Below are 27,769 nucleotides of genomic sequence, written 5' to 3'. Positions count from 1 at the left end.
CTCTCCTCATGCTTCCCAATACTTCCTTTCCTCTTTGATGTCATTTCTAGAACGATATCATTCACCATACGTTATTCTCAGAAAGACTGATCTTCTAAAAGCAATAATACAGAAATAAAACCATCTTGCCTCTGGGTGCAGCATTAACACAGTGAGCACAAAGTCTTTTAACAGAGCTTGATTAAAAATTAAGCCTCAGAACAGCTGCACCAGGCAGGTAAGTGGTATCGCAGCCATTTTACAGATGGTTAAACACAGAATAGAAAGGTTAACTGCCTTGTCCAAGGCTGCTCACTAAGCAAGCTGCACTGTTGGGAGTGAGAACCCAGACCTGAATAAGTATTGGATTTCCTGATTTGCTAGCTGATGTACAAATGAAGTGGTGTTTTCAGTTCCACTAAAAATAATTTTCTTTTAATGGTTCCTTCGACCAAGAGAAATACAACTAAAAATTTAGCTCCTGCCAACCAGTAAAAAAGCAGTTTAATCCCAAAAGAAATCCCACTGCAGTCTCTTGCTAAACTTTATATAAAAATTTGGGTGAAAGTCAAAAGGCAAATGGACATTTTGAAAACTCAAGTTGTTTTCTGAGATGAGTCAGAGAGTTGGAAATAAATTGTTTTGCTGGTGAGTTCTGACAGGGAAACTGATCGGTGTTTGGAACTGGTTTGAGTAAAAGCGTGAGCCTACATGTCAGCAGGGACAAGTCCTTTTTTTCCCAAAGCTTTAGTATTGATGAAACATATTTGACAAGGTCAATGTTCAATCCCATAGTGAAAAAAGTTCCTTCTTTGTGAAGCAAAGCACCACAACCAGCAGCCTCAGATGGCAGGACTTCTGCATGCAGAGCTACTTCAACTCCTCCAAAAACAGGTCACAAAATGCCCTGCTTTGCCCCTGTGATGAACACAGCCTTGCACTGCACAGCACTTTGTCACCTCGATATGACATGTAAGGAACCACACAACCATGCACGGAGGTTTGGGCCTGAGCTCCCACTCCTTCCAGTGGGATTTTAACCTGCATGCTGCAGATTAAGCAAACTTGGCTGCGCAGTGCTGACAGTACAGGGGAAGTTTTCCACCTCTTTGCTCCCTGATAAGCCAGCTGAGGGCCACCTCTGCTGAGTTTATCCTGTGCTTTTAGTGAAGGGACAGAGAACAAGCAAAGTCCTGTGAAAGTGGGATTTGACGGAGTGATTAATTCCACCATCCAGCTGGTAGACACAGCAGCTGTTACTATTACAGTCCTGATAGCATTTCATTTATTTTAAAACCCTTTCTTAAAGCTTTAATATCACATCCATTTTAAATCACTTCATTTGAAGGTGCCAGCGGGGGGGATCAACTTGTAATGAACATGGGAAAAAAAGACCAGTCTCCCATGTCATTTTCTGAGACAAAGCTTCTTACACTTTTAAGATTGGACATCCTTAACTCTGCAGCAGCGGAACAGAACACAGAGTAAAATCCAGGAGGGTTGAGAAAGGTTCAGTAGTGACAACAGTAAGTAGGTGGAGAGCAGTTATACAACCTCAACGTTATTTCCATTAATGAAGTGCCCTCACCAACACTTTCCCTTTCTGAGCCATCCTGTACTCATGGCACTATGGACAGTCACCATACAAGTTTAAGAATAAAGTCTCAGGACTGTGTGGTGATATCTGAGAAATGGGAGGACAGAAGTTGATCAGGGGCTGCCTGTAGGCTTGCAGGAACAGCATGGCTTGCTAACAGGGAGGTCTCAATTCCTGCATCTAAGAAAAGATGAACTTCAGGATGGGAAATGGACAACTAACTGAATGGGAAGCTCCCCACGTGAATACATAGACCACGAGAGCTTAGGAGAATCTAAAGGCATTTTGCTCTATAAAAACCTATCCAATAACCACTGAACTTGTTGGGGGGAGTCTTCTCTTTAGCAGAGGTGTGATTTAATCAAATTCAAACACTGAAAGTGGTCAGATTGTGGGTGACACTGTGCAAATGACAGGTGATGCTGTCAGAGCAAGCAGCCTTATACACGTACTGCCCTGGGGACTGTGTGAGCTCAGTGATGCTGCAGGGATGAAAACGAGGGTGCATACATGAAAGTAATAACCCCATATCTTAAATGCTTTTCCAAATATCTCTGTTCAATAAAAGATCATCTAAAAACAAGACCAGACCAAGCAATCAGTCTAAAATTCCTATCATTTGCTTTAAAACTCAGAAAAGTAATGAATTAAACTAGCATGGCAAAGATACTCCTCCAACAGATTAGTCCAAAGTAATTATCCCTGATTTTTGTTTTAATCAGATCATGCGTCCTACAAGCAAGAAAATCTCTCCCTTTGTACACCACAAATGAAACATTCCCATACCTAACACATCCCTCATGAGATTAATGTCATCTCTCAGGGATTCAGCTGAGAAGCAACACTGCCAAGCTGTGGTGCAATGTTCTGTAGGAGGTTCTACAGGTGAGTGCTCACATGCTGGGCTGATGGAAGCACCACTCCAGCCCCCTTTCCTTTTGATGCCTACACTCCCACCTCCGACAAGCCTTTATTCACCATGGTGCAAAGGTTATCATCATATCCAGCTGCTGTGCTCTGTGCAAGCTGTGTTTCCCACTGGGCACTGCACCAGGTACACTTGCAATCATGCTTTGCTCTGGTGGGAGGAGCTGAATCACTGTTCTGTAGACTACAAGGAGACACCTTGAAGCAGAAAATGGCTTTGAAGAGCCAGCTTGCTCCACAGAGCAGATGGCTGGGCTAGGCTGAGGTTAAAGACATTCATTATAAATCCATCATCAAACTAGGACATCGACGTACAGTGATTATCAGATCAAGAGAATGTGCTTCGAATGGCAACTTCTGTCTTGCTGTCAGTCACACAGGGCTGCAGCCAAGTTGTGGGAGGTTGGGTCAGATCCCCCTCTCACAGACCTGAGAGCAATACCTCCAAAGCCAGAAGGAATCTGGAAAGCTGTTCTGCACAGAATGCCTGCAGTCTCCAAACAATGCCAGCTGCAGAAATCACAAACTCCAGTCACTAATGCACATACAGAGCATCACTGCCCAAGGCCCTACCAACAGAGCCCTAACAATCTTTACCAGATAGGAACCAGATCCTGAATAATGCAGTAGTGAAATGAGAATTGAGGCCAACTAAAAGTATTACTGTTAAAGCACAGCTCGGGTTAAGCAGAAAGCAAGTATTTCCTTTGCTGTGCTCACCAACACGTTGCTCAGTGGTGAATAAGCTGCATCCCATATGCCACTATGGAATGGATGTGAGGAAATCAGCCTGCCTGAAATAGTTTCTTTTGAAAACAATGCAAATTTCTCAGCCTAATGGCTTTTGTTCCCCCAGGGAATAACATAAATTAGACTGCTAAATTTGTAGTGATTTTCTTGTCATTTGGTATAATGATCATGAGGTTATGGCTTGAACATCTGAAATCCAGTATTGCAGGGCTTCTTAAATTGATTGTTATAAAAAGCCAGTCCAGACTAAATAATCTCTAGAGGCTTTTTTTTTTTTCCCCTCCAGTTTTTGCTTTAAAAATGATTTTTTTTTGAAGCTGTGGACAATACACCTTACTTCAGGCCTGCTTCAAAATTACAGCACTGCTGGAAACAATTTACAATTAGACTTTGAGAATTTCCAACCTTCAGTTATTCAGTGCAATATGGAATATTTGTATATATTGCTCCTCTGTCACTTCCTACACAAAGCCTTATCTGAAGCTTGTTAATACATTCACAGCTAGTTAATGACATTTACAACTTGCTATGGGAAGAAAGCAGTGAAACCATTCACAGAGCAACATCCTACTTCTGTTCTGCCACATGAAGATACAGAAGTTCTGATTTCTTGCTGCTGTCCCACTGCCAGCATATAGGCTTTCACATCACCGCATTGAAATTAAGGCAAATGCTCAACAAATAGCTCAATTCATGGTCACCTCCAAAAACATTACTCCATCATCTAATAATCTCTCATTCTCCTTAGTGATATCTCTCTGGTTAACCTTTTATAAAACCAGTAGGTGCCATGTTTATATTTGGAGTCTGGGGAAGTGGAATTTGGGTGCTGAGGCACTGGCACAGGCTGCCCAAGGAGGCTGTGGATGCCCCATCCCTGCAGGCATTCAAGGCCAGGCTGGATGTGGTTCTGGGCAGCCTGGGCTGCTGGTTGGTGACCTGCACACAGCAGGGGGTTGGAACTGGATGAGTGTTGTGATGCTTTTCAACCTCGGGCTTTCCATGAGTCTATGAAATATTTTTCCATCTTCAATAATAGTTTGTTAATATTGTAAATAACAGCATCTCTGTGCATTTGCCCAGCTGACTAAGATGACCATAAGGGATTTATTCTGGTCATTTCCTTCTGTGACCCAAATTCACATTTGCAGACAGATCTTGAAAGGATAAAGAGTAATACTTTAACCCACTGCAGATTGCAAACCTAATCTACTCTTAAGAGAGCGACAGTCACTCCATTTGAGAAAAATTGGTGAGCAAAAATAGACCAGAACTGTTTGTCAAATATGTTCATTTTATTTATTCTCTGTTATGTACCATGAAGTCTAAATATTATTTCTACTGTAAAATCTTCCAACACCTGCCCTCATTAAAGAGCAGAAGCCCTACACAACAACACAAGCTATGCCTTGGAATGTCAGATAGCCAGACTGTATCACATTCAGATTTTAAGCAAAGGTCACAAAGCTGGCTTTACTGCTCAACTCAATCCTATTTTTGCTCTCTGTAGCTAAGGGGAGCTGCAAGGTGCTGCACAGTGCCTCCATCCTGTGCTTTCCTCAGCTGGTGGTGATGAAAGAAAAAGAAAGGGAGAGTCGAGTCCAACCGCTTACATTCCAGTGATGTCAGCCTGGAAGAATGACCTCAGATCAGTGAAACAGCTGAAGCACATCTCACCAGCACCACTGTTTATATGGGTGTTCCTGACTTTCAGACTTTTGTGCAACCTATTAAGCGGCATATTGCATTTCAGATTGAAACTAAAGCTTTCCAATAGGCAACTGGTGCTGTGAGCAACAAGCTTTAAAAACTCCACCAGCAAGTATTTCTTTGAGTTTGAGCTACCCTTTAGGAAGCTATGCCATTTCATACCTGGTGTGAAGGGCTAACCATTAGTACCCACTTACTGCTTGGAGAAAAAGCAGCTCTGCATCAAAACAATGCTGCTGTGAAGCAAACTTAGCTCTGCTGATCAACTCCAACCCAAGCTGTCATCTTCACCCCTTATTTGCTGCTCACCTCCCTCTAAACTTTTCACTTCCCACAAAACCAACAGTAAAAGCCTATTCTGAAGAGTTTACTCGTATGTTTTTTTGACAAACCCCCAAAAAGCACATAATGCCTGCTAACCTCAAGTTACACGTCTTCATGGAGCTCTTGGTGAGCCGTGAGAGCTGATGGGAACTGGAGAGACACCTCATAACTCAGGCACTCTGTTTTGCAACACAACACCTGTCACCCTCTCTGTCAGTTTAAGATCCAACAGGTTTCTCCTGCTAATTATTTACAGTTGTAGATGGATAATTGGTCAGCATGAACAAAAGAGTGTTTTTCCCAGTCTGCTGCTGATGGTTGTTGGTGATTTGCATTGCTGCACACTGCAGAGATAGTACCAAGCTGGATATATCTTGTTTAAGATGCAGACAAGATGTGAAGATATACATGAAGATTCACCACAATGAATCACGACTTACCTCCACAGTAAAGCAATTCATTTGCAGCTAGAGGTCAGTAAAAACAGGTTACAGCACAAATAACATTACTCCATGGTTCCTTCAAGAGGAATTATTCTATTCAGAAACTTTCCCAAGCCCTTTATTTTGGGCTTAAGTTAGCAGTGTGCCAGCTGGCCACTTGGAAACTAAGTTCATTTACTCACGCAGTGTGTAGGCTGCACATGCTGAATCAGTAAACAGTCCTGCACAGTTGCTCCCATGGGTTTGAAAGCCAGCACAGAGGGACCTCCACTAGGGATGAAGCACTGTCTCAGGCTCAGCATCTCCATCAGGCTTCAGCTGTTCCACTGAGGCTGTCTACAGGGGTGATAGTTACAGCAAGCTCTAGTATTGTTATACACACACTCCCTCCCTGCTGCACAAATGTGTGCAACCCTATTCATATTTACAGGTGACTGCACACAGTCATTCCCATAGCATGAAGACAAGACCATTTTAGATTGTCCCTAAGCTGGGCTAAATTGTAGCTGTCAGAGCACAGTGGCTCACTTGTACTGTGCATTTGAGGGAGAGAAGCAGCATGCTCCTCTTTAAGAGCTTCCAGAACCATCCCTTCAAGGTACTTTCCCAATGTGTTTTTATGCTGCTCCAAAAGCTGACCCATTAATGCTCACATCTGAGAAAGAGGAATGAACACAGCAGGAATGAAGCTGCCTCAAAAAGATACAGGCTGACTGAGGATGAAATGCTGGGTTTGGACAGTTGCTTCAGGTGATCTTAATTCTAACGTTCTGGGGATCAGACATTTTCTTAACTCAACGTGCACACTTCTAAAAAGTCAGCCTGTATCTCAATTACATTATGCAGATTTGCTTTCTTGCACATTTTTGGATTCTCATGCATACCAAACTCCAGCATTTCATCAAGGAGACATATCTGCAGGCAATGTGACAGCTGCTTCCTGGCTCCCTGAGCCTGCAACATTTTATTTGGGTCATGCATAGTATCTTTCCTCCTCTTTGAAGCAGGTAAAATGTCTGCTCGTTTGTGACAGTAGGCGATACCACCACCAAAATTAAGCCACTGCAGAAGAAAACTGTCAAGGAGGACAAAGTTGCCACTGCATGTTTACAGCAATGCATGGGCACTGTTTCTTGAGCTAGCAATGCACTGCACAGGGAGCTAAATTCAGCTCTTCCACTTGGCAGCTTTAGCAATGGGAGTCAGTGCAGTGTGAGTGCAAGCTCACTGCATCCCATCCACAGAAGGATCCCTTCACAGGGAGGCTTCCCACATCCACAGAGCTGGAGATGGGGCAACCTCCGAGCACTGCCTTTGTGGAGGAGAATCTGCAGTAATAATGCAAACCTGGGGACACTTTCTTATCAGTTCTATTTGCAGGGAATCATTATGGTGATGACCAGTTCTGGCAACCAACCAACAGAGGATGTTTTGTGCTGAAGGTTACGTACAGCAACGAGGATCCCAATAAGAATGAAATTTAATTTCTGCCCCATTTACCAGCAATTAGCAATATGGAAAATCAATATAAATACTATGTAACTGTTGATGCCAACAATGGATAAATATTTCTGGCTGGATGAATTCAATACTAATGAATTAGACATTAATCGGTAGCATAAAATATTATTAAAGTTTCTTATCTGGAAAAAACAAACAAACATACTTTGTAAAATCACTTTGATGTGAAGGAATGTCCCGAATGGCAGCTTCATAAATAAAGCTTTACTAAGCCTTGCTCCTCTGCTTGCACTGGGTTATGTGGGTGTCAGCTTGGTCTGTTCCTTGCTGTTCTGAGGGGTGCTAAGCTCCAAATAAAATCAGGGCTTTCAGAGCTCTATGTTGGGTTGAACAAAATGCTACAAACTAAGAACAAATCTAGATCTTCATTCTGAGGCATCGCAGTGGGATGAACCTGCAAGTAAGAGCAGAAGCCAGTCAAAATAATTGAGTTTGAGATGCGACCTCTGCAAAATTAGTCAGCCTTACAGGATAATGAAGCAAAACCCTGTATTTGTGACCACAGGAAAAGTACAAATGTGCTGAAACCTTCACTGGTGTCTCACTGGAAAGCTCGGTAGGACAGATCACTGTGTTACGTGGGTGCAAGCTTTGAGTCCATAATAAAACCTGCAGCCAAAAAGGTGTGACCCAGTTTCTTGTTCCACCACTGAACAATTTGCACAGCTCTAAATATAAAACTGTTGATAACATATCCATATTTGTTGCACAGGGAGCTTGCTGCATGAACTGTACCAGGCAACAAGTTGGTATTTCCAACCATCCTGCACAATCTCTCCTTTTAATAAGAGAATCAGATGCTGTTTTTCTCTTTATCACAGCCACATAGAAATAAACATGAAAGCCCATGTTGAAATTAGAAATATATTTGTGTTATTTTGAAACATGGCACTACACAGTGAAAATCATGTCATTGCATTTGTCTTGAAAGAGTAACAGAAGACAGTATTGACACAGAACATCCTCTCGCTGTCCCACTTCATTCCGTCTCAGTGTGTTTTTAGAAGTAATAATGTTAACGATGGCAGCATTAAGTCACATTGAATAAGCTGCAGAGCTAACAGAAGTAAATACTCTCACCCTGGTTTTAACCTCAGCGTGATGCAAACCCCACTGCAAACACTGTGAGCCAATGGAGTAACTCCACTGATGCCAGCAAAGCCACACTGATACAGGATCACATTAGATCTATTCCATAGCTTCTGCTTGAGCCTGATGCATACAGCCCCAATAGAGTGCCCCCTCCTTGCATATCTCAAAGCTCTTTAAAATGATAAATAGTTACTGTGACCTTCATTTCATAGGTGGGAAAATGGAGGCACAGACAGAAAGAGTGAATTGCTGAAAGTCTTCTGGGCTCAGGAACAACAGCCAGGTGCCCTGAGCCCTGATCTTGCACAGCGATGTGCTCCTGTCTGCCTGAGCAATTAGCACAACTGATACAAGACATTTGGGACCAAGTGTCCATAAAGGACCACTCATATTAACTGAGCAAGGCAATGTCATAACCAGAGTGTTTTTCTTTTAAGAAATACTATAGCATTTGCAGTAGTTAAATAGATGCTACGTTAGTCAGCTCTTTTATGCTAGCATACAGTCCTTAGATTGCTTATTATTATGTTATTTCTTACCTTAAGCCCTCCCAGCTACTCTAGATAATACTGGAAATACACAGAGCTTTAAAAAAATATTTCCATTACAAATATTTTAAAAATAGACTTATCCTAAAAAGCTGTCCGGCACTATTCCAAAAATCTCTTGTAATAAATGTCTTTTTTTTTTCTCATTTTAACAAAAATAACTAATGCTATATAGTAGAGCTCAAGTTTTGACAAATCTATAATACAGTCAGAAATATCTTGGGCCAGATTCCACTCTTGTTTATGCAGTTAGGATCACGGTGTTCACTTCCTCTGGTTTACTCTGGCATAACCAGAAGCAGAATGTAGCCCTTAGTGTTTTAAAATAACTGAACAGGCTGAACACTGCAACAATTACTTGTGCCTAGCGTTACACAGAAGGGAATTCCTTTATTTCATTGCAACTGAAAATGCCAAAGAACGTTATGGTTCGTATTTTTGCCATAGCCAAGGAGGTGTCAGGCAGCTGCAAGTGGATGACTCAGATCCACAACCACATTTTGCCTCTAGAAAAGGAAAATTTGGCTGAATGTCTGCAGCTGCTGTCAGTCATTGAAAGAAGGATGCATATTCAGAGAGAAGACTCGTGGAGAGAAGCCACCAACCTTCCTATGCTTTCCACCGTTCTAGGAATCCTTTCAACTGTGTTTTGTTACTCAGGAAGTTGTGTGAGCTTGCTAGAATCTCCCATTAATTCACTGGAGGAAAGACACTCTTAAATTGCACCCAGATTTCCAGCTGAGCTGCCCTTTTCCAAGTGCACATTTAAAACAAGCTACAAAGTGCTTACAGGATCTGCATCTGATCAGAAGGACAGCGTGGAAGCTGACAGTCTTTTAAAACACTGGAACATTTTTATGTTTTTCTCCTTTCTCCCTTTTCCTTCTGGCCTTCAAATTTAAATGCAACGTTTGACTAATGATGACAGAAATTAATCTGCTCTCATTGCATCAGGTTATATATGCAAGTAACAGTCTCAGCTGCAAACTGTGATTCCTTCCCGTGACCTTCATGGAATTAGTATGGAACCTTATACACCGATTTAATCTAACCATGTCTAAAACTTGTAGTCTGGTTTTCTTCCTAGACTTTGGCTGCTGATCTATCATTAATTTATAAACCAAGGAAATTTAAGCATATAGACTAAGTTCAGTCCTCACTGTCGTCTTCATCATCATCGTCATCTTTACTGGGAGCACATCTTTGGAAGCAGTGCACTAGAGTTGCTAGGAAGAAGCTTGACAGAATTGCAGCAATGGAGACTGCGACTCCAGAGAAGATGATGATAAAAAGGTCCGTCAATGACAAACTAAATTTGCATTCACTAAAGCTGACCTCAGATAATTCATTCAGAAAGATTCTTCTATTTTCTACAGGCAGGGAACACTGGATTTCATGGAGACCTGCAAAGAAGAGGAGAGGGAAACAAATCAGAGGAATATTGATGAAAACTTCTGTTGCTCTGGACAGAGACCGAATGCCTGAGGAAAATGTTTTAAGGGTTATTTCTAGGCTTAGGAATTTGTATGAAATTCAGGAAAAACAAAAGAACAAAGTTTTGCACTCTCCAAAAGCCATTCCACAGCCCTCTGGAGCACCCCCACATTATGCTGTTCCATTTTTACTCTTCCAGGTGATGGTTTTAAACTGAGACAGGGGAGGTTTAGGTTGGATATGAGGAGGAAGTTTTTCCCCCAGAGGGTGGTGATGCACTGGCACAGGCTGCCCAAGGAGGCTGTGGATGCCCCATCCCTGCAGGCATTCAAGGCCAGGCTGGATGTGGCTCTGGGCAGCCTGGGCTGCTGGTTGGTGACCTGCACACAGCAGGGGGTTGGAACCACATGAGCGTTGTGCTCCTTTGCAACCCAGGGCATTCTATGATTCTGTGGTGCGACCTGATGGCTGTGATTCTGGGAATTCAAAGCATGACTGCTGAACTCAGCATGCAGCTACAGCTGGAGGCCCAGGAACATTTCCCTACTAATGCTTCTGAACACACATCCTCACTCCAAAAAGGGATAACAGGGATACTGAATTTTCTTCTGCACTTCGGTGCTTTCTACACCTTATTTTTTTTTTCCCCATGTACACAACTACAGCTGCCTTTTTCTTCTGGTCAAAATGACAACTTAGGTTTAACAAATGCTCCTCCTTAGGTTTGATTCTGACCTCTTTCAGCCTTTCCTCTCCAACTCTTCAGCAGATACGCCAACTAACAGCTATTATGCCTCGCTGCACTACTGAAGGATGCCTAGAGCCACGTTCTTCACAGGGAAAGCAAAAATGTCCACATTTTAAAAATGGTGAGGAATATAATATGGTAATAGGGAGTAAAAGCATAGCTCATTGCATATCCCCAGTTAGCTCATTTACAAGAGGGAGAATGGGGAGAGTATATAAGTAGGGGTAAAATGGAACAAACACTGAAGGAATGAAGTCTGTATCACCGTTAGCAAGACAGCTTTGATCTGCTGCTGAGGATATGAATGTAAAGAGGAAATATGAGAAATGTGCATTACTGATGTGAGAAGTGCTGCTGCTTTGCTGGACTCGCATTTTTCTTTGTTAATGATCACAAAACAGGACCCAGCTTTTGACTGCACTGCTGTGTGTGCAGTGCACGGGAGGCTTCTATTGCACAGCTCCAGCAAAGCACCAACACTGTGCTGCTCTGCAGAAGGGATGTGTGCTTCTGCTTTATGATCTTCATTTTCCTTGTGGTTGAATTGCTACAGTGCATTAGGTTTTATTACAAACCCCAGGCTTCTAGCCTTAGTGGTGCAAACCTGACTGCTTACCTGGATGCAGCCCAGCTGTTATGCTGATGTGACAGGGAGCTTTAGCCAAGTCAGCAAGGGATTCATGCATCACCCTGACTTACGTGGGCCTGTAATGATGAGCTTACTAAATTTTGAGTCTTAAAAGCCATCCTCTATCTGCCTTATCTGTCTGTCTTCCTGCAGTTCTGCTGCTAGCCTCCTTTTCCATTCTCCTCTCCCCCACAACGTAACAAAAGCTGCCAGCAGAACAGGACTGCAGTCAGTCTGCCCAAGGCTGAATGGCTTCCTCTAGGCAGGCTGCCACCTGAACACAAGCGACGTTCTTCCTCTGAGCCCAAAGCACAGCAGATGGTGCAGCAATGTGCTCTGCAGCCCCCTGAGCCCCCCTGGCCTGGAAGGTGGAGGATCCTCCTGCTTTCAGACATCCTCTGAGACTTCTGGAAATGGGGAACCTGCAGTATTTGTATTTATCTCATGTTTTGTAGACAGACTGACATACCGGAGCCCCAGAGCGTGCCTGCACAGATGGAAGAAGAAGAACTTCTGCATTGCACAGCTCATGATAAAGCTCCCTGTACAAAGCTTTCTTCTGTGAGAAGTTGGGGTTGGCAGCACCTCGTCCTTATTGTCCTCAAATAGAAACTCAAGGGGGAAATAGGAGAGGCAAACTAAAGAGGATGGGGATGGTTACCTTGCTGTGTTTCGATCCATGAGAAATACAGGAGAAGTGAAAAGCACTAGGCTTGGACAACAAGGCCTGTGTGTTGTTTTGGCAGATTTTAGAAAAGCAAAAAAGTTCTCTTTAAATCAGAGTAATAAAAGCAGTTACTGCTATTGCATAGAAACAGCAAGAAAATGAATATAAGCTACTGAAAATTTGTCTGAAGAGGAAGTTCCTGAATAGTAAGAAAAGATCATTACATGTTTGGACAGAAAAGCCAGGTCCAAGTGAATATGCCACCTCAAACTCCATTTCCTTACAGGAAGTACAGGAAAAAAACAATTTTCTACAGCAGCTGTAGAACAAAGCATTAATGAGTGGTACGATCTGAGCAGAACTGCTGTCTGCAAAGCAGCTGAGCCCTGCTCTCAGCACGCCCAAAGACAGACTGCACAGGTGGGTTGTTTACAATTACTTTACCTATCCTGGACTGTTCTGTCCTGGATGCTTTCATCTAACATCACAGTAGATAGAATGCAGTAGAAAAGTACCTGCAACATACCAAGATGCTTAGAAGGTATTTCTTGCTATGAGAATCAGTGTATTGTAAGAGTTTTGAGTCAGATTGGACAATTAAAGTATAAAAAGGCTCTGCTCTCTCCATGTAGCTGTGGGTACTGAAATCTAGGTCATGTTCCCAAACAATGAGATAAGGAGTTTTGTATTCCCTTCATTCTCCACAGCCCTGAAGTGCTGCCTGAGCCTCACCTTTTTGCAGAATTCTTTGTCTTTGAAAATAATCAACATCAATAAGCAAAACCCAGCATCAGAAATCAGAAGCCTGCACCAAGCAGCTGTATTCTACTGACCCAAGGAGTGTCTCCTTCCAAAGCAGATGCAGTCAGCATTAGACCTGGCTTCCCTCTGCACACCTGAACACATCTCAGCACGAAGGCCATGCAGGACAACACGTAATCAAAACCCCTTCATCTGCCTTCTTCCATAGCAACACAGAACTTTCTTTACATCATACAATATCAGGTTGTCTGTAACAAATGAGAATCCAGACTGAGTGAACTGATGCCCTATGCTCCACCTGTCCCACTACACCCGTGACCACCAACAGATCCCACTTTGTTCCTTGCTTAGGCAGAAAGTAATCCCACATCATCTCACAGCCTCTTAACACCCCAAGCCACTTCTAGTGCCATCTGACCTCAGTCATCTGCTGTCACTCATTTTGACCTTTTAATTACATTATTTTTCATAAAATATATACAAATTCATTGAATTCTCTAGAGCTGATTCAGCTTATTCTTCAGAATTCAGCTAGGCTTCTTGCAAAGGGCATCACCAAGAAGTCTGCCATTCAGTGCCTGGCTGCAGCAAGAAACCCCTTGATGACAGTTATAAATATCTCCCTGCTCCCACAACATGTTCAAGGAGTCTCCAAACAAATCTGTAAATGAAATAACAAGTGTGAGCATGTTATAAATACATAGCTGACGTTATTTTGGTCAGGGTCACTGCATTATCTGCAGCAACTCCAGCTGTCTCAAGGACAATGTCACACGCTCTGTCTTTCTGCTATGCCATCTGAAGAAGCCCATGTGCTACAGTGGCAATGGAGTTGTGACGCAGATGTAATGCACTTAGCATGGGAATGCTTTGAAGTCCCACTCAAGGGACAGGTGTTAGATTTTATACAGGCACTGAAAGCTGCAGAAACGAGATAAAAACATGGGAACAGATCACCTGACTAACAGGGGAAGTGTGAAATTGCTGGAACTCCAGAACAAGAAAACATGTACAGTTCTTTATAGACTGCAGTGATGCAGGGGGGTTCCAGATGAAGTTCATTTCAGTGAAATTCCCTCATAGGTTTTCAAAGAATGTGACTGTGAGAGCCTGGCCATTGGAGGCTTGTAACTGTTGAAACCCCGGGCTTCATCCTTGGCAATCAGTTCTAGCAGTTACTTCAGCTAGGACCTAACTGCACTGGTGCAGGACTATGCACAGCTCAGTTTGTCCTGCAGTCAAGGCTGAAATACTTCCCCTGGAAAGATGAAACTCTTAGAAAATGAATGCAGTTTGAAAGCAGTCTGTACAAAACCACATGCAAATGATTAATAATTAATTCCCCTGTAAATCAATGAAAACAGACCTATGATAGCTCTGCAGTGCTCCAAGTTTAAACTTCTCATGAAAAAAACAGAAATAAAAACCAGGTACCAATCTCCATAACACTGGTATTTGTAGCTGTGATTCAACCGCCTTCATCATAGGAACTGCTGGACCTGTAAGCTTCCAATGGTGCACTGGCTCAAGCACTGACTGCATTCCAAAGCTGCCCTTGCATCTAACAGGAGGTTTTCCTACATATTTTGACTGCTGATGTATTCTGAGTGGTGCCTCTGTTTCATATTCCTTTGCTTAGAGACAACAGCAACACACTTACCCAGATCAGCCTGACATTTCAAGCACTCTGTGTGCATCTGCTTCCTTATAACACTTATGACTTCTTAATACCTGTGCAAGCTGAATGTTTCATGGGATAGCTTCTGAAAGTCATCATTACTTCAATATTATGGTCTGTTAGCTCTTGTAGCTGAGAAATCTTGCTCTGGGGAGCAAGAATGGGAGAAGGAGGCCTCAATTCTATTGGGTTTTGTGGATTTCACATAGAACAAATATTAAGATGGTTTCCTAGCAGTTGGCAATATGCAATAGTAGGAGAAAATGAAAACGCCCATTCATACATACACTGATAGATGTAAGGAATACATACATGAAAGAAGCAGTAAATGTAAATGTGCTTCATGCATCATAGTGCTCATAACAGCACTATAAAAGAGCACTGTTGTGCTATTGAAATATTGGGAGAAGCAGAACTGGTGTTTGGGTGGTGAGGCACTGGAACAGGAGGCTGTGGATGCCCCTTGCCATTCAAGGCCAGGCTGGATGTGGCTCTGGGCAGCCTGGGCTGCTGGTTGGTGACCTGCACACAGCAGGGGTTGGAACTGATGAGCATTGTGCTCCTTTGCAACCCAGGCCATTCTATGATTCTATGATTTGCCCCTTTGGGTGGAGTTCAGCTGTTCTCTCCTATCACCAAATGCAGTTTACACACATTTGAGATGTTTAAATGTGGCGTTTAATTTCTTGTATGGTATTTTGCCCCCAGCTATAGTTCTCTTTAGTCTATTCAAGCACTGTCACTGATGTAATAGATGTATTAATAAATGGTGAGAGAGGCACAGCCTCTGAAGAGAGATGGAATTTCATTAAAGTCAGCCTCGAGCTACCAGAAAAGTAAGGCTTAAAGAAATCTGAGGCCTGTATTTAGATCTCTAAATAATTTTTTTAATGGTCAAATGCCCCATAGTTTCCTACATCGACTTTAGAAGGTGCTCAACAGTTTGCTTCAATGTCTAAATATCAAGTTTAACATCAGGTGCCATGCTGCAAATGTTGCCCTCGTGTCCTGAAATCTGTGAAAGATGGATGTACTCCAAAAATCCTTATGATGGAAGAAATAGAGTGAAAAGCCAGTGGCAGTCAGATCATTTTACTGAAAATGACTAGGATATCACATTATGTATTTATATATGGATATATATAGAAACAGATTTGTTGCGCTTGTTAGGGAATCTTATTGCTCTTAGGAGTTTCTGCTTGAACAGAAGAAAAGCTGCTGAATGGGCAGTCTGAAGGCTTTCAGTTCATTTCCAAAAACTGGATATTATGTTCTGTCCCAGCCATGTGCCGACATGTGCATGAATCCTGGGAAGAACTGACTGGCTGCAATGGTCAGAAGAGCAGAACAGCCTGTCCTTCTCAGCGGAAGCTTTCCCTGGTTCTCTATCAGTACATAAAATTAAGGCAGCCTTCTCCACAGAGCAAATATGGGGTGTGATAAAGAATGGGAGATTGAGACAGCTTCCCAACGCTCTGTGGTTTCACCACCTTTTGGTTAGGTGAGAAGGTCACATGCAGACTGCACCCACCTGTAATTGGGATGCTGTGCTTTGATAAGGCCTAGATTAGTGAAACGCCATGTTATTGTCTTTAATTCACAGAATACATTTATTTAATAGCATATCTTAGATTGGAATGGAATTAGAGAAGGATGCTGAGAGCCAAGAGATGATCACCTTATGGCCCAGCCTTTGTAAAATGGCTTACAAACACCATTCCATGCTCACTGCACTGATTCACTTCTGAACCTCCCAGGTACTGCTGAATTCAGTTGGAGTTTGCAGTTCCAGAGGCCACTGTCAGTTTCACTGCCACCATCCCATTGCCACCATCCCATCACCACCATCCCATCACCACCAGTCCCATTACCACCAGTCCCATTACCACCAGTCCCATTACCACCAGTCCCATCACCACCATCCCATCACCACCATCCCATCACCACCAGTCCCATTACCACCAGTCCCATTGCCACCAGTCCTATTGCCACCAGTCCTATTGCCACCAGTCCCATTACCACCATCCCATTACCACCATCTCATTGCCACCATCCCATTACCACCAGTCCCATCACCACCATCTCATTGCCACAATCCCATTGCTACCAGTCCTATTACCACCAGTCCCATTACCACCAGTCCCATTACCACCAGTCCCATTGCCACCAGTCCTATTGCCACCAGTCCCATTACCACCATCCCATTACCACCATCTCATTGCCACCATCCCATTACCACCAGTCCCATCACCACCATCTCATTGCCACAATCCCATTGCTACCAGTCCTATTACCACCATCCCATTACCACCAGTACCATTGCCACCATCCCATTGCCACCATCCCATTACCACCAGTCCCATCACCACCATCTCATTGCCACAATCCCGTTGTTACCAGTCCCATCACCACCTGTGCTGTCTCTGGCCAACGCTGAGCGAATTCCTTAAGTCACTCTGGAAATATCAGTGTACACATCATAAGTCTCAGTCTGAACCATCTCATTACATCATTTGAGGTCTTTCTAATGCTATTTTAATGATGAGGGCAGCAAAACCTTTCATTCATGTATTGCATAGGGAGGAACTTAAATAAAACTTAAATAGACACGAAAGGTTGAGAAAGCACTACTGCATCTAGATCTGCAGTCCCAGAAATGCTATACAACTTCTTGAGGTCTTTCAAAGATACTGGGAAGAAAGGAATAAAAAGAAAGAAATGAGAGCAAGATGAAAGAAAGGACACTACAGTCACATGCTAAAGAATATTTAAGTGCTAATTAAAAGTCATGTTAAAAATACATCAGTCATTAGCGAACAAGGTGATGGGCACAGCTGTCCAAAGCATGTTCATGGAAAGCAAAAATCAGCAACAGATCTCTGTAGAGCACGAGAGAGAGAGAGAGACCTTCCAAAAGCTTTTCCACCTCCAAAAGAAGTTATGCATTATTCTTATCTCCATGGGTCTCCTCAGGAAGAGAACAGCAGCGGTTACATCTTCTCCACTCAACATCATTCTGTTCACAGCTCCTTCCTCTGCAGTTCAGTTATTTCACCAGTTGTCAACCGCATCCAAAATGCAGTTCAGTTTTCAAGTATGCTGAAAGTTCCATTATTAATATCTGCCTCACAAATATAAAAGTAAGATCTGTTTTTTTCATCGCCAGTTACTGCTTTAGTTAGAAATTCAGGTTGGATGAATAAATGCCTTCCAACGATGCAGATCCCAGCTGTCTGTGTGCGCAACAAGGCAGATTTGCAAAGGCAGCAGAGTGAGATGAGGCTTTCCAGGCAGCTGGTCAGACAGGTCAGCAAAGTTAGAGCTTTGCATGCTTTTTCTGGGAGTGTGCCAGAAAGAAAATGGACCTGGCTTTTGTGAGACTAATGAGCTCAAGTATGGCTTTTGTTCACATCGCCCAGTTCTCCAGAGGCCTTAATTGCAGAGGTAGAGAGTTTCAGGATCAATTAGTGAGATTTCAGTTCCCATTGACAAAACTCTGATTTTTAAAGCAACTTGGTACTTCTTCTGCGAAAAACAAAGGCAGGTTTGACCAGCATGATATTTTACTGCAGTGCTGAAATTCAAAGCAGCCGGGCTGTGTGACTGGTTACAGCTTGAGTGATTTCTCTTAGACATGCAGACAGAGCATATTAAACTATTCCAAGTGTCATTCAAAGTGAAGAACCAAGATGAGCTCCCAAAGCACAAACCTGGCAGTGCTTTTCTCCCAGCCATTCGACCTCTGCTTGTTGAGCCTGCAGGGACCGCTGTGCCACAGCAACACTTGCAAACTGCAGGCCTGAATTCTCACTTCATCCACTGCGTGGTTGGAGCACGTTTCTCTTCCACTTCCATAGAACCATAGAACCATTCAGGTTGGAAAACATCACTAAGATCATCCAGTCCAACCCCAATCCACCCCCACTGTGCTCACTGCCCTCAGTGCCACATCTCCACACTGCACACCTCCATGGATGGTGACCCCACCGCCCCCTGGGCAGCTGTGCCAATACCTCACTTTGGCACATCCTTTTCTAATTCTGAAGCATCCCAAACAGAAAACACACATGATGGTTCATAGAGCCTTTGGCTCCTTTGCAGCTCTTTGTGCTTTTCGTGAAGGGCTGGGGATCCCCGATGTAAGTTACTGTCATTCACCCTTCTCTATTCTTTCCCTTCTCAGTAAAACCAGGTCACAGTGTTTGTCATTTAACGTCTGGCAGTGTCAGTCTGTCACAAACCTGTTCTACGGTGTTAATCACAGCATATTCTTAAAGAAAATCACTGAAAGAAAAGCACCACCAACCTCTTTTTTCGCCCTTCCCTTTTCCATTCATATAGGCCATGCAATGAAAACGCTTTTTGCAGCATTATAAAAGTATACAGCCAAGGTAAGTAAGTTCTTTCCTTGGGCCCTGGAAATGTATTCCAGTCTTTTTCTTTGGCAGGGTTTCCAGACAACGATGCTGCCCTACTTTTCTGCATTTGCAGCATGGATGAGTATCTCCAGCCATCCAGCAGCAATGGGAGCAAGCAGGGAGCAGGAGGGTGAGCCTGGGAGCTGCTCTCCCCAAATCCTGCTGGGGAAGGTGTGACACCCCCAGAAATGCCATGTGAAGGGGTTTAGACAAGCATGACCTACAAACAACAGAGTGCTGGGTTTACTTCTCTGTGTGCAGGAACTGAACACACGTGGGCTGCCAAGAGCTCAGCAGCCCCGTGCCCACAGGAAGAGCAAAGCAAAGCATTGCTGAGGCCAGGATGGGAAAGGGGGAACTGACCTAAGAAACGACCATTTGAATGGTTGCTCCTTCCCTTCTCTTGCTTTGAAAGATCTGGGAGGGCTGGTAATTGTTTGGCTGTATGGCTGAAAAGCAGCTTCCATTACTTTGGATGAGATGAAATACTGAAGCAGATGGGGAACAATGAGAATACTACTGTAAAGCCTGATCATCTGAGATTTCCAGACATAAGAAATTTAGATGAGCACTGACAGGAGAGAAAGAGATGGGTTGGGACAGACTCTTTCAAACTGAACAGACTCAGCGCAGGTGAAGGGAAAGGAGCTACAGGTTCATAAAAAGAAGGAAGGCACAGGGAAGGCAGGAGTGGCTGAGGGCCAGTGTGAGAAAGGCAAATGCTTTGGTCAGAAAGAACTTCAGCTGAGGCACTGGGGAATGTGGGAGAGCAACACTGAGTTTGGTTGGGAAAGGGGAAAATGGGGAAAGAGGGGAAAAAGGGGAAAAGAGGAAAAGGGAACAGGGAAAGGGGATATGAAAGAGGGGAAACGGGAAAGCTTCACTTAGACAGGCAGAAGAAACTTTTTCTTCAAACTACTTCTTCCTTAAAATAGACACCTATATATTTTTAAACAGCTAAGAATATTTAGGGCAATCCAGCTGAGTATAATAAAAGTTGCCACTGAAGGTCACGAGCGCAGAAGGAGCTTGAATAAGTGATTGCAAATGGATGATTGAGAGAGGGAAGACCTCTTCCGTGTGCATCTGGAGCTGCCAGAACAGTTCCCTGACCTCAGCCCAATCTCCCCAGCTCTTCTCCCACATCCTTTTACCTCTCACCACCTCCTGCACAGACAGCCCTCAGGCAGAGCCCATGCACCATGGCTTTCCTGCACCCCATATCCCCGTGGCAGCCCTTACGTTTTCCCTTCTACGAGCAGCAGGGCAGCTCCATAGCTGCACTGGGTGCCCTGGTGTTTGTTGGGAGGAGTGAACTGTGAGGCGATCTGCTAAAGCTGGATCAGTCGTGGCTTTGGGGTCGGATGGGAAACGTGGAGCAAAAGCTCTACACGTGGCAGCCTTAATACTTCTTTATTTTTTCCCCAATGCTTTTCTGAAAATTACTAGCTCAAATTCCAGAATTGTATATCCTGCATTGAGGATGTTCCAGAGTGTTTTCATTTGTTCCTAATATTGGAAGCGGTGCTATTTTAATAAAAGCACCATAATTGAAATACTGAGCGGGGTTTCAGAGCATCACAACAAAATACTTCTGGAAAAGGGCTGACAGCTACAGTTGCATAAAACGGGGATTTAACTCTTCTGTAGCAGCTTTATGGCTGATCAGGAAAATGAGAGAAAGCACAGTTTTCCTAAGGAGCTGGCACAGGACATTCAGCTGTTCAAAGGGCTCATTGTGGAATGTATTTACCGGGAAGAAACCGGTGTCTGGAAGAGAATCAGCTCTGGGCACAACAGATTTGAAAAGGCTCCTTCACTGCCTATGCAACTTCAGCCTATAAATCAAAACTATTTATTTCTTAGCCAGGAGGAGGACGCGCCGTTAAAAAGAAACCAACACCATTTTAATGGACTCATTTGTTGGAAGCATGCAATTACAGTTTGACCAAAAGGCAGTTGGGGTCACTCGCAGGCAAGGCACACAGACAGCCCTCCAAGACACACACACACAGAGCTTTACCTTTCTGGAGCTTAGAGGCATTGTCCTGGATCCAGCTGAAAAGATTGGCAAAGTCACAGTCACAGACCCACGGGTTGCCCTCCAGGCGTATCGTCCGCAGGGAGGGAAGCGCTTCGAGGGCTGCCACGTTTAGGCTCTGCAAGTTATTGTCGTTCAATTCTAACACTTGCAGCTGTTCCAGGTTCTCAAAAGCAGCCTCGTCCACATCCACCAGGTTATTGTTTCCCAAGCTGAGTTTTATCAGTTTTTCTGCCGATTTGAATATCCCGGCTTCAAGCTGCGTTAAATTATTGTAGCTTAAATCTAAATACACCAGTTTGGTAGAACTGCTAAAAGTGCCCTCTTCTAAAGAGGTGAGGGAGTTATTCCTGAAGTCCAAATAGACCAGGTCTCCATAAAATATGAAGAAATCAGCTGGTATCGCCTGGATGTTGTTATCGGCTATAAGAAGTTTCCGTACATCCAATGGAAACGGATTGGGAACACTGGGGAGTCCTTGATCCCGGCAGTCTATGGTGTGGTAGTCCATACAGCTACAGACAGCAGGGCAAAGATGACCCGTGGGTAAGAAGAGCAGGCAGACAAAGACAGAAAAAGGTAGAAGGCAGAAAGGAAAGCATGGCCACATCGTCAAGGATTCGGAAGCTGTGATGATGAGCACTTCTACGAGAAAGACATTTTGCTGAGCTGAGCAGCGGTGCCTGGTACTTGTGTGTGTGTGTGATTGTATCCAGGAGATCACATATTATCACAGATCCGATGGCAGCACGGTGGGGAGGGGGAGGGAGGGAGAGGCTGAAGGCAAGAGGGAGGCAGGCATATGTGAGGATTTACACTGCCAGAGAATGATAATGCTGCACAACGCGAGGGAGGGAGCGATGATTGGGTAAAACCGAGGACCTTTCAAAGGACTCCCTTGCTTTTGTGAGCTAAAAAAAGCTGAGAGCCTGTTTGCATATTTGCTGCATATTCCGGCAGATGGGAAATCACATCACAGTGATACCCCCAGAAATGCAGGTGAGGGGTGGCAAGCACCCAACTGACTGCTGTGCACTCTTTTCTCTTTGATCCTAAAGAGGCAGCAGAAGGACAGCAAGGGGGAACCAAAGGCAAGGAGCAGAAGCTGTACCTGGATGCCTTCTCAGCCCTTAGAGCAAGGACACTAACATTACTTAAATATGACTCATTCATCTTTTAACCAAGCACTATCTGTGGCAGCAAGGAATCTGGTCTCAGAAATGAGGGTGGTTTGTTTCCTGTTCCAATGACCAGTGCAGCTACTTTCTGCAATGGCATTAGGAACATCCTTCGGGACAAACAGCAGCACAAACTGGCTCAGATCTTCAGCTAGGTCTGACAAAGAGAAAATGGTGATTCTGATTTAAGATCATTTCATAACAATTCAGAGCATCTTTCATTCAGGATAAAGGTACACAGCATAAGCTGAATGCTGCCCAATGTGGAAATATGGTTGGTACAAGGGAACTTAGAAAAGAATGTTGGGGTGGGCACAAAGAAGGAACAGTAAGGGACAGAAGCCAAGGGAGCACTTGCTGTTGCCTCTCTGAATCATGGGGGCCAAGTCCTATCAAAAACCTGTGGTGATGATTTAAAATACTGAGATGAACAAGATGCAAAATAGCTCTTGTGCTCAGGATTCACGCCATGAATCTGCATCACCTGCTAACTGCAACTGGTGATCCTCATGCAGAACTGATGCCTTGTAACCTGTGAACGCCACGTCGTGCAAACACTTCTGCTGTCATTTACTGCTTTTCTGCCCCTCTCTAACTCAGTTAAGTCCTTAGGTCAGAGATACAGCATTCCTCTCACCTGTCAGTAAGCACAACTGACCTGATGTCCTGCAGTAACAATGTGCTTAACTTTACACAGAAGACAGATCTTGGTGAAGTTATCCATACACAGGATGTAAGGGCCCCTCTGTGCAGACCTTTATTTTTCTCCTTATGAAGCACACGGAATCAGACCCTGACATTTTCTCTTCAAAGATGTCTCAGTGTTATTATGCCTGTTTCACAGATGGGAGACTACAGACAGCAAGGCACAATCTGTGAAAGATCCAAGAACATATTAGCGACAGAGGTGGGAACAAGACCGAACTCCCTGCCTTGCAGCCCTTGCTCAAACTCTTTTCTGTACGAATGGACCTTCCTGCTGCCCGTGTGTCCTTGCTGACACAGGAGAAGCACCGTGAGCCACACTACCTGCACAGCTACACTGCATGCCTGTATGCAGTTTGCAATTTCTCCAGAGAGTCTGTGGAGCTTTCCTGTCTGAGATGTTTGCAGGAGACTGACGATGATTATTTTGGGCTGGGCACCCTGTAGGTTTGCCAGCAGCCAGCCCTGCTCGCAGAGCAGCCATGCAGACAGTGCGAGGTGCCAGCACTGAGGGGCTGCAGCACTGCTGCCACCAGCACCTGCTGAGGTCTGACACCTCCCTCTGGCCACCTCTGATTTCTTTGTGCTTCTTCCAGACCTGTTTTTCTCTGTGTAACAATTCCCATGGCAGTTTGTCAGTTTATGTCTATTCTTTTCTCAGCTATCACTTACTTCTGTACCTCATCTATTTCTCTCACAGAAAAGAAATTCTCTTTAATCTTTCTGATGCTTCACTCGCTTGCCAGACATCTCAGGCAATTTTGCACAGCACAAAGGAGATTCTAAAAAGCTTTCTATCTAATGAGATATTAAAGCTTTACCTCTTTAATCTTTCATTTGTATGTCAGATACAGTAACCTATATGACTATAGAAGGGGCCAGCTGCTGTACGCTGAGAGCACAGCACCCTCTTGTGCCCCACGGACCACTTTTCTCCTGCAAGAAGCTACCAGCAACTTCCACAGAATCAAAGAACCACAGAATGGTTGGAGCTGGAAGGGACCCTAAAGGCCATCAGGTCCAACCCTGCACTGAGCAGGGACACCCACAGCTCCAGCAGTGCTCACAGCCCCATCCCCTGACCTTGGGTGCCTGCACCACCTCTCTGGGCACTCTGTGCAGTGCCTCACTGCCCTCATTGTAAAGGACCTGAGAAGGAAACACTAGGATAAAATGAAGCTTCTATTTCTCGCTTGCATGAATACAGAGCCCAATTGCAAACCTACTGCGTGCTGCAACTCCTGGCATCTGGATTTCATCCTGTGTAATCTGTTGTATCTTTTGGTTGCAGTAACTGAGACACTAAATTACAGATTGGTAATTGCTTATCAACTCTGGATTTTTGTGGAGGAAATCTTAGAGCATTTTACAGTAGATAATGCACATCAGGAACTTCTGCCTGTCTTCAGTTGGCAGCAGTATAAAACAACATATGCGACTTGATTACTCCCAAGCAAAGCCCTCATAGCTTTCTACTTGTGTTCCAAGAATATTTCCAGTACTGAGTTCACACAGTGACGAAAAAGCACAAGGCTCTTAATTAGAAAGTGCTGTCCCTAAGAAAAGAACAAAGACAAACAAGGTTGGTTTAAAAAATCATATCTGTGAAACACACAGGGCAACAATCTCCTTGCCAGGGCAGCAGTGAGCAGCCCCACTTTGCCCTTTTGTCAGAAAATTATTAATATTATAGAACATTCATCACTAAGATAGACTCTAAAATAAAGCAAGGGAGTGACAAGCCATGGCCCTGGATCTGTTTAGGTGGGATATGAGGAGGAAGTTTTTCCCCCAGAGGGTGGTGAGGCACTGAACAGGCTGCCCAAGGAGGCTGTGGATGCCCCATCCCTGCAGGCATTCAAGGCCAGGCTGGATGTGGCTCTGGGCAGCCTGGGCTGCTGGTTGGTGACCTGCACACAGCAGGGGGTTGGAACTGGATGAACGTTGTGCTCCTTTGCAACCCAGCCATTCTATGATTCTATGATCTGTACAGTGCTGCCAGTACTATATCATGGCAAGCAGCAGGAAACAAAAAGCACATCTTTCTGCTTGCAGATTACACTAAGAAATGGAAGGAATTTGGAGGAAGAATGACATCTTTTGCACAGAAACTTCCAGCTCTCCTCTTATGAGAGCTCCTAACTTCCTAAAGCAATTTGACTAATGGAAAAAAGAACAAAACCACAGTACAGACACACAGGAAGGATTCAGATGTCTCAGCTAAGAAATCATTACTTACAGCAGACTGAAACAGAAAACTGCCCGTCCTCATTCATATTTGTGAACAGCTAATTAAGCATATTTTTCTGTGGAGGAAGTTATTATTCCAGGCTCATGCTTTGCTGAGCTGAGGTATGCGTCACATCCCAGGCTGCTGCTCCAGGTGCATGTAACCACTGCAAAGGGTTTTCCTAATGATCAGACGTTAGCAACGTGCCTGGGAACTGCTGTTCAAACTTGAATGACTACCAACCAGTTAATCAATTAAACACAGAAAGCAAGTGTTGAACAACAGCTCTGAAAAGGGATCCCATTCTTACTCAGGTATTTATCACTTTGGCTTCAGGATGTTAATCCTGAGAAATACCTTCCCCTGCTATGACCATGTGGCAGGCTTTTGTGAATGCTGTCACCTTTGGACAGTTCTCCCTTTGATCTTACAACAAAAAAAGGACCGAAAAAGAACCAGCAGAGAAAGAGGGTACACTCCCTTGTCTTACAAATGAACAATAGAAACTGTGAACTGAAGCTTGCATTATACCTGCCCAGTCCTCCTTGCTGCAGCTGTTGCTGCCATCAGCTGGGAGGGAAATCACATCAATATTAATCAGTGTGACAGCAGCAGTGATTGAATTTGAAAACTTGAGACACTGCAGTTCAGCAGCCAAACGAGAGCAGCCTAAACCCATCAGAAGACCTCCATCACTCGCTCTGGGGATGATGTGGCTGTAAGAGACGTGTAGTCACCATCCTACTGCCAACCATTTACCATCACTAAAGCACTCACAGGGGAAGGACCAGTGTAAATGATGGTTCCTTCCCACCTCCCCCCAGGATGGAGCTGGTATCCAGCTGCTGCACTGCAATCAGCTGCTTGCCACAGTTGCATGCCGGCCCAATACTACCACACTGTAAAGCAAATCAAAGATAATTAAAAGTGAAAATTCTTCTGAGCTGTCAAACAGATATGTTGATGCATATCCACATCCAATTAGGTTTGAGACCGATTTGGGACAAGGTGAGTATGAGCTGGGATGGCCGTTCTCATATGTTATAAATCCACAAGTAAAGCTGGACTCCAATATGCTCCCAAACACTTGTCTGGTCAGGTTCAAAGTGGGTCTGCTGAGATCTGAAAGCCCTAAGTTTAATTCAGCTCTTGTGAAAAGCTGAGCAGAACACGACTTTTAACCCCTGACTGCCATCATGAACACAGCACGCGTGCTTAAAAAGACAGGAAAGTGATGGGGAAGTAATTTCCTCCAAATTGTGTGTTCACAACACAGAGAGCAACTGGTGACCCTCCATCAAAGCATCCAGAGCAGAACGTGTCCCTGTGCAGTGCAGCTGAGCAGTGGGTAGAGGACAAGTGGTGCCTGTGCTGGGAAATGGAGGCAGAAAACAATGCCATAGAGGAAGGAAAGCAAGGAATGGTTCTGGTATACGCAGGAAACAAATCTGTATTGTTTTAGCAGGGTTTGCACTGTTCTTATTCGTACTCTGCACTACCTAGGAAACGCTCCTTTGTTCAAACCAACAGCAAATAGATTTGCAAGCAATTAGAACAGTTGACAGCTGATGCTGATACACACACAATACATAGCTTCTGAGTTTAAAAGTCCTTCCATTCATTTTACTCAGCAGGGATCAAAAAAGGACTCCAATTCATTAATTTGTAACATTAATGGGCTGAGTGCCCTTTCCAAACCAAAGAAGACTGTGCACGCGTGAAGATCTTATGCAAATTCAAACCAAATACACACCAGGAGAAAACAGTTCCACTTACAAACAGGGCACAGCTCACTTAATTGCAGGTCTTTAAATGACCCCTTGGTCTGCTTTGAGATTTCACAAAGACCTTGGGAGCTGCCTTCCTTGGCTGTGCTGTTAGCCACGTTGTGTTGTCAGCAACCTTCCTGGGCTGTGTTGTGGTACGAGCTCAACACAATGGGAAAAGCAGGCCAGATTTTCTTCTACTGCAGAGAACAAACACCAAGGTGGTCATTTGCAATTGCTTCCCTTCACCCATCCACCATGCTGACTATTGCTGCATACGCTCCACAGATTTAAATATGCAGGAAGGATGTTTGTGTCAGTGGGAATTCCAAGCATCAGATGAATGATAGTGATAATGGAAATAATTATTTCACTCTTTTGTTGCTCTTTACTGTAAAAATACCAAAAATGGAACAAAGTGCTTAAAAGGTCAGACTGTACGTTCAAAACAGGGCTTGGAAATTGTCCTTTGAGGTGCACCTTCCCATCTTCCAGGTTATTACTCCCATCTCTGCCCTGGACCCACGCAGCATTAAGGTGCACAGTGGGGCACAAAGATCAGCATAGGATTTGAAGCCAAAAAGGAAGACCAGAATCCTGCACTACGATGAAAACAGAAGGGT

At 44.0% G+C, this 27,769-nt stretch overlaps 1 protein-coding gene across 12 annotated transcripts in view; it reads right to left on the bottom strand.

The window, feature by feature from the left end:
• Positions 1-27,769, bottom strand: part of LRRC38 (leucine rich repeat containing 38) — a 175,152-nt gene that overhangs the window by 110,232 nt on the left and 37,151 nt on the right. For 3 of the 12 annotated variants that reach the window (XR_007380872.1, XR_007380870.1, XR_007380871.1), the window contains exons 1-4: positions 21,250-22,192; positions 10,227-10,294; positions 7,397-7,645; positions 5,913-6,066 (exon numbers count right to left, since the gene is read on the bottom strand). The exons of 1 other annotated variant lie outside the window; for it this stretch is intronic. Coding sequence is in view for 3 of the 11 variants with exons in the window: in XM_048968106.1 (XP_048824063.1) it covers positions 10,041-10,294; positions 21,250-21,877 (882 nt within the window). In the remaining 8 variants the exon portion in view is untranslated. 8 more of the 12 variants (XR_007380869.1, XR_007380868.1, XR_007380874.1 and 5 more) reach the window with 7 other exon arrangements.

The sequence above is a fragment of the Lagopus muta genome, chromosome 21 (assembly GCF_023343835.1).
Source record: "Lagopus muta isolate bLagMut1 chromosome 21, bLagMut1 primary, whole genome shotgun sequence".
Taxonomy (NCBI): Eukaryota; Metazoa; Chordata; class Aves; order Galliformes; family Phasianidae; genus Lagopus; species Lagopus muta.
Note: the sequence above shows the minus strand (reverse complement) of the source record. Positions and strands in the feature narration are given on the sequence as shown.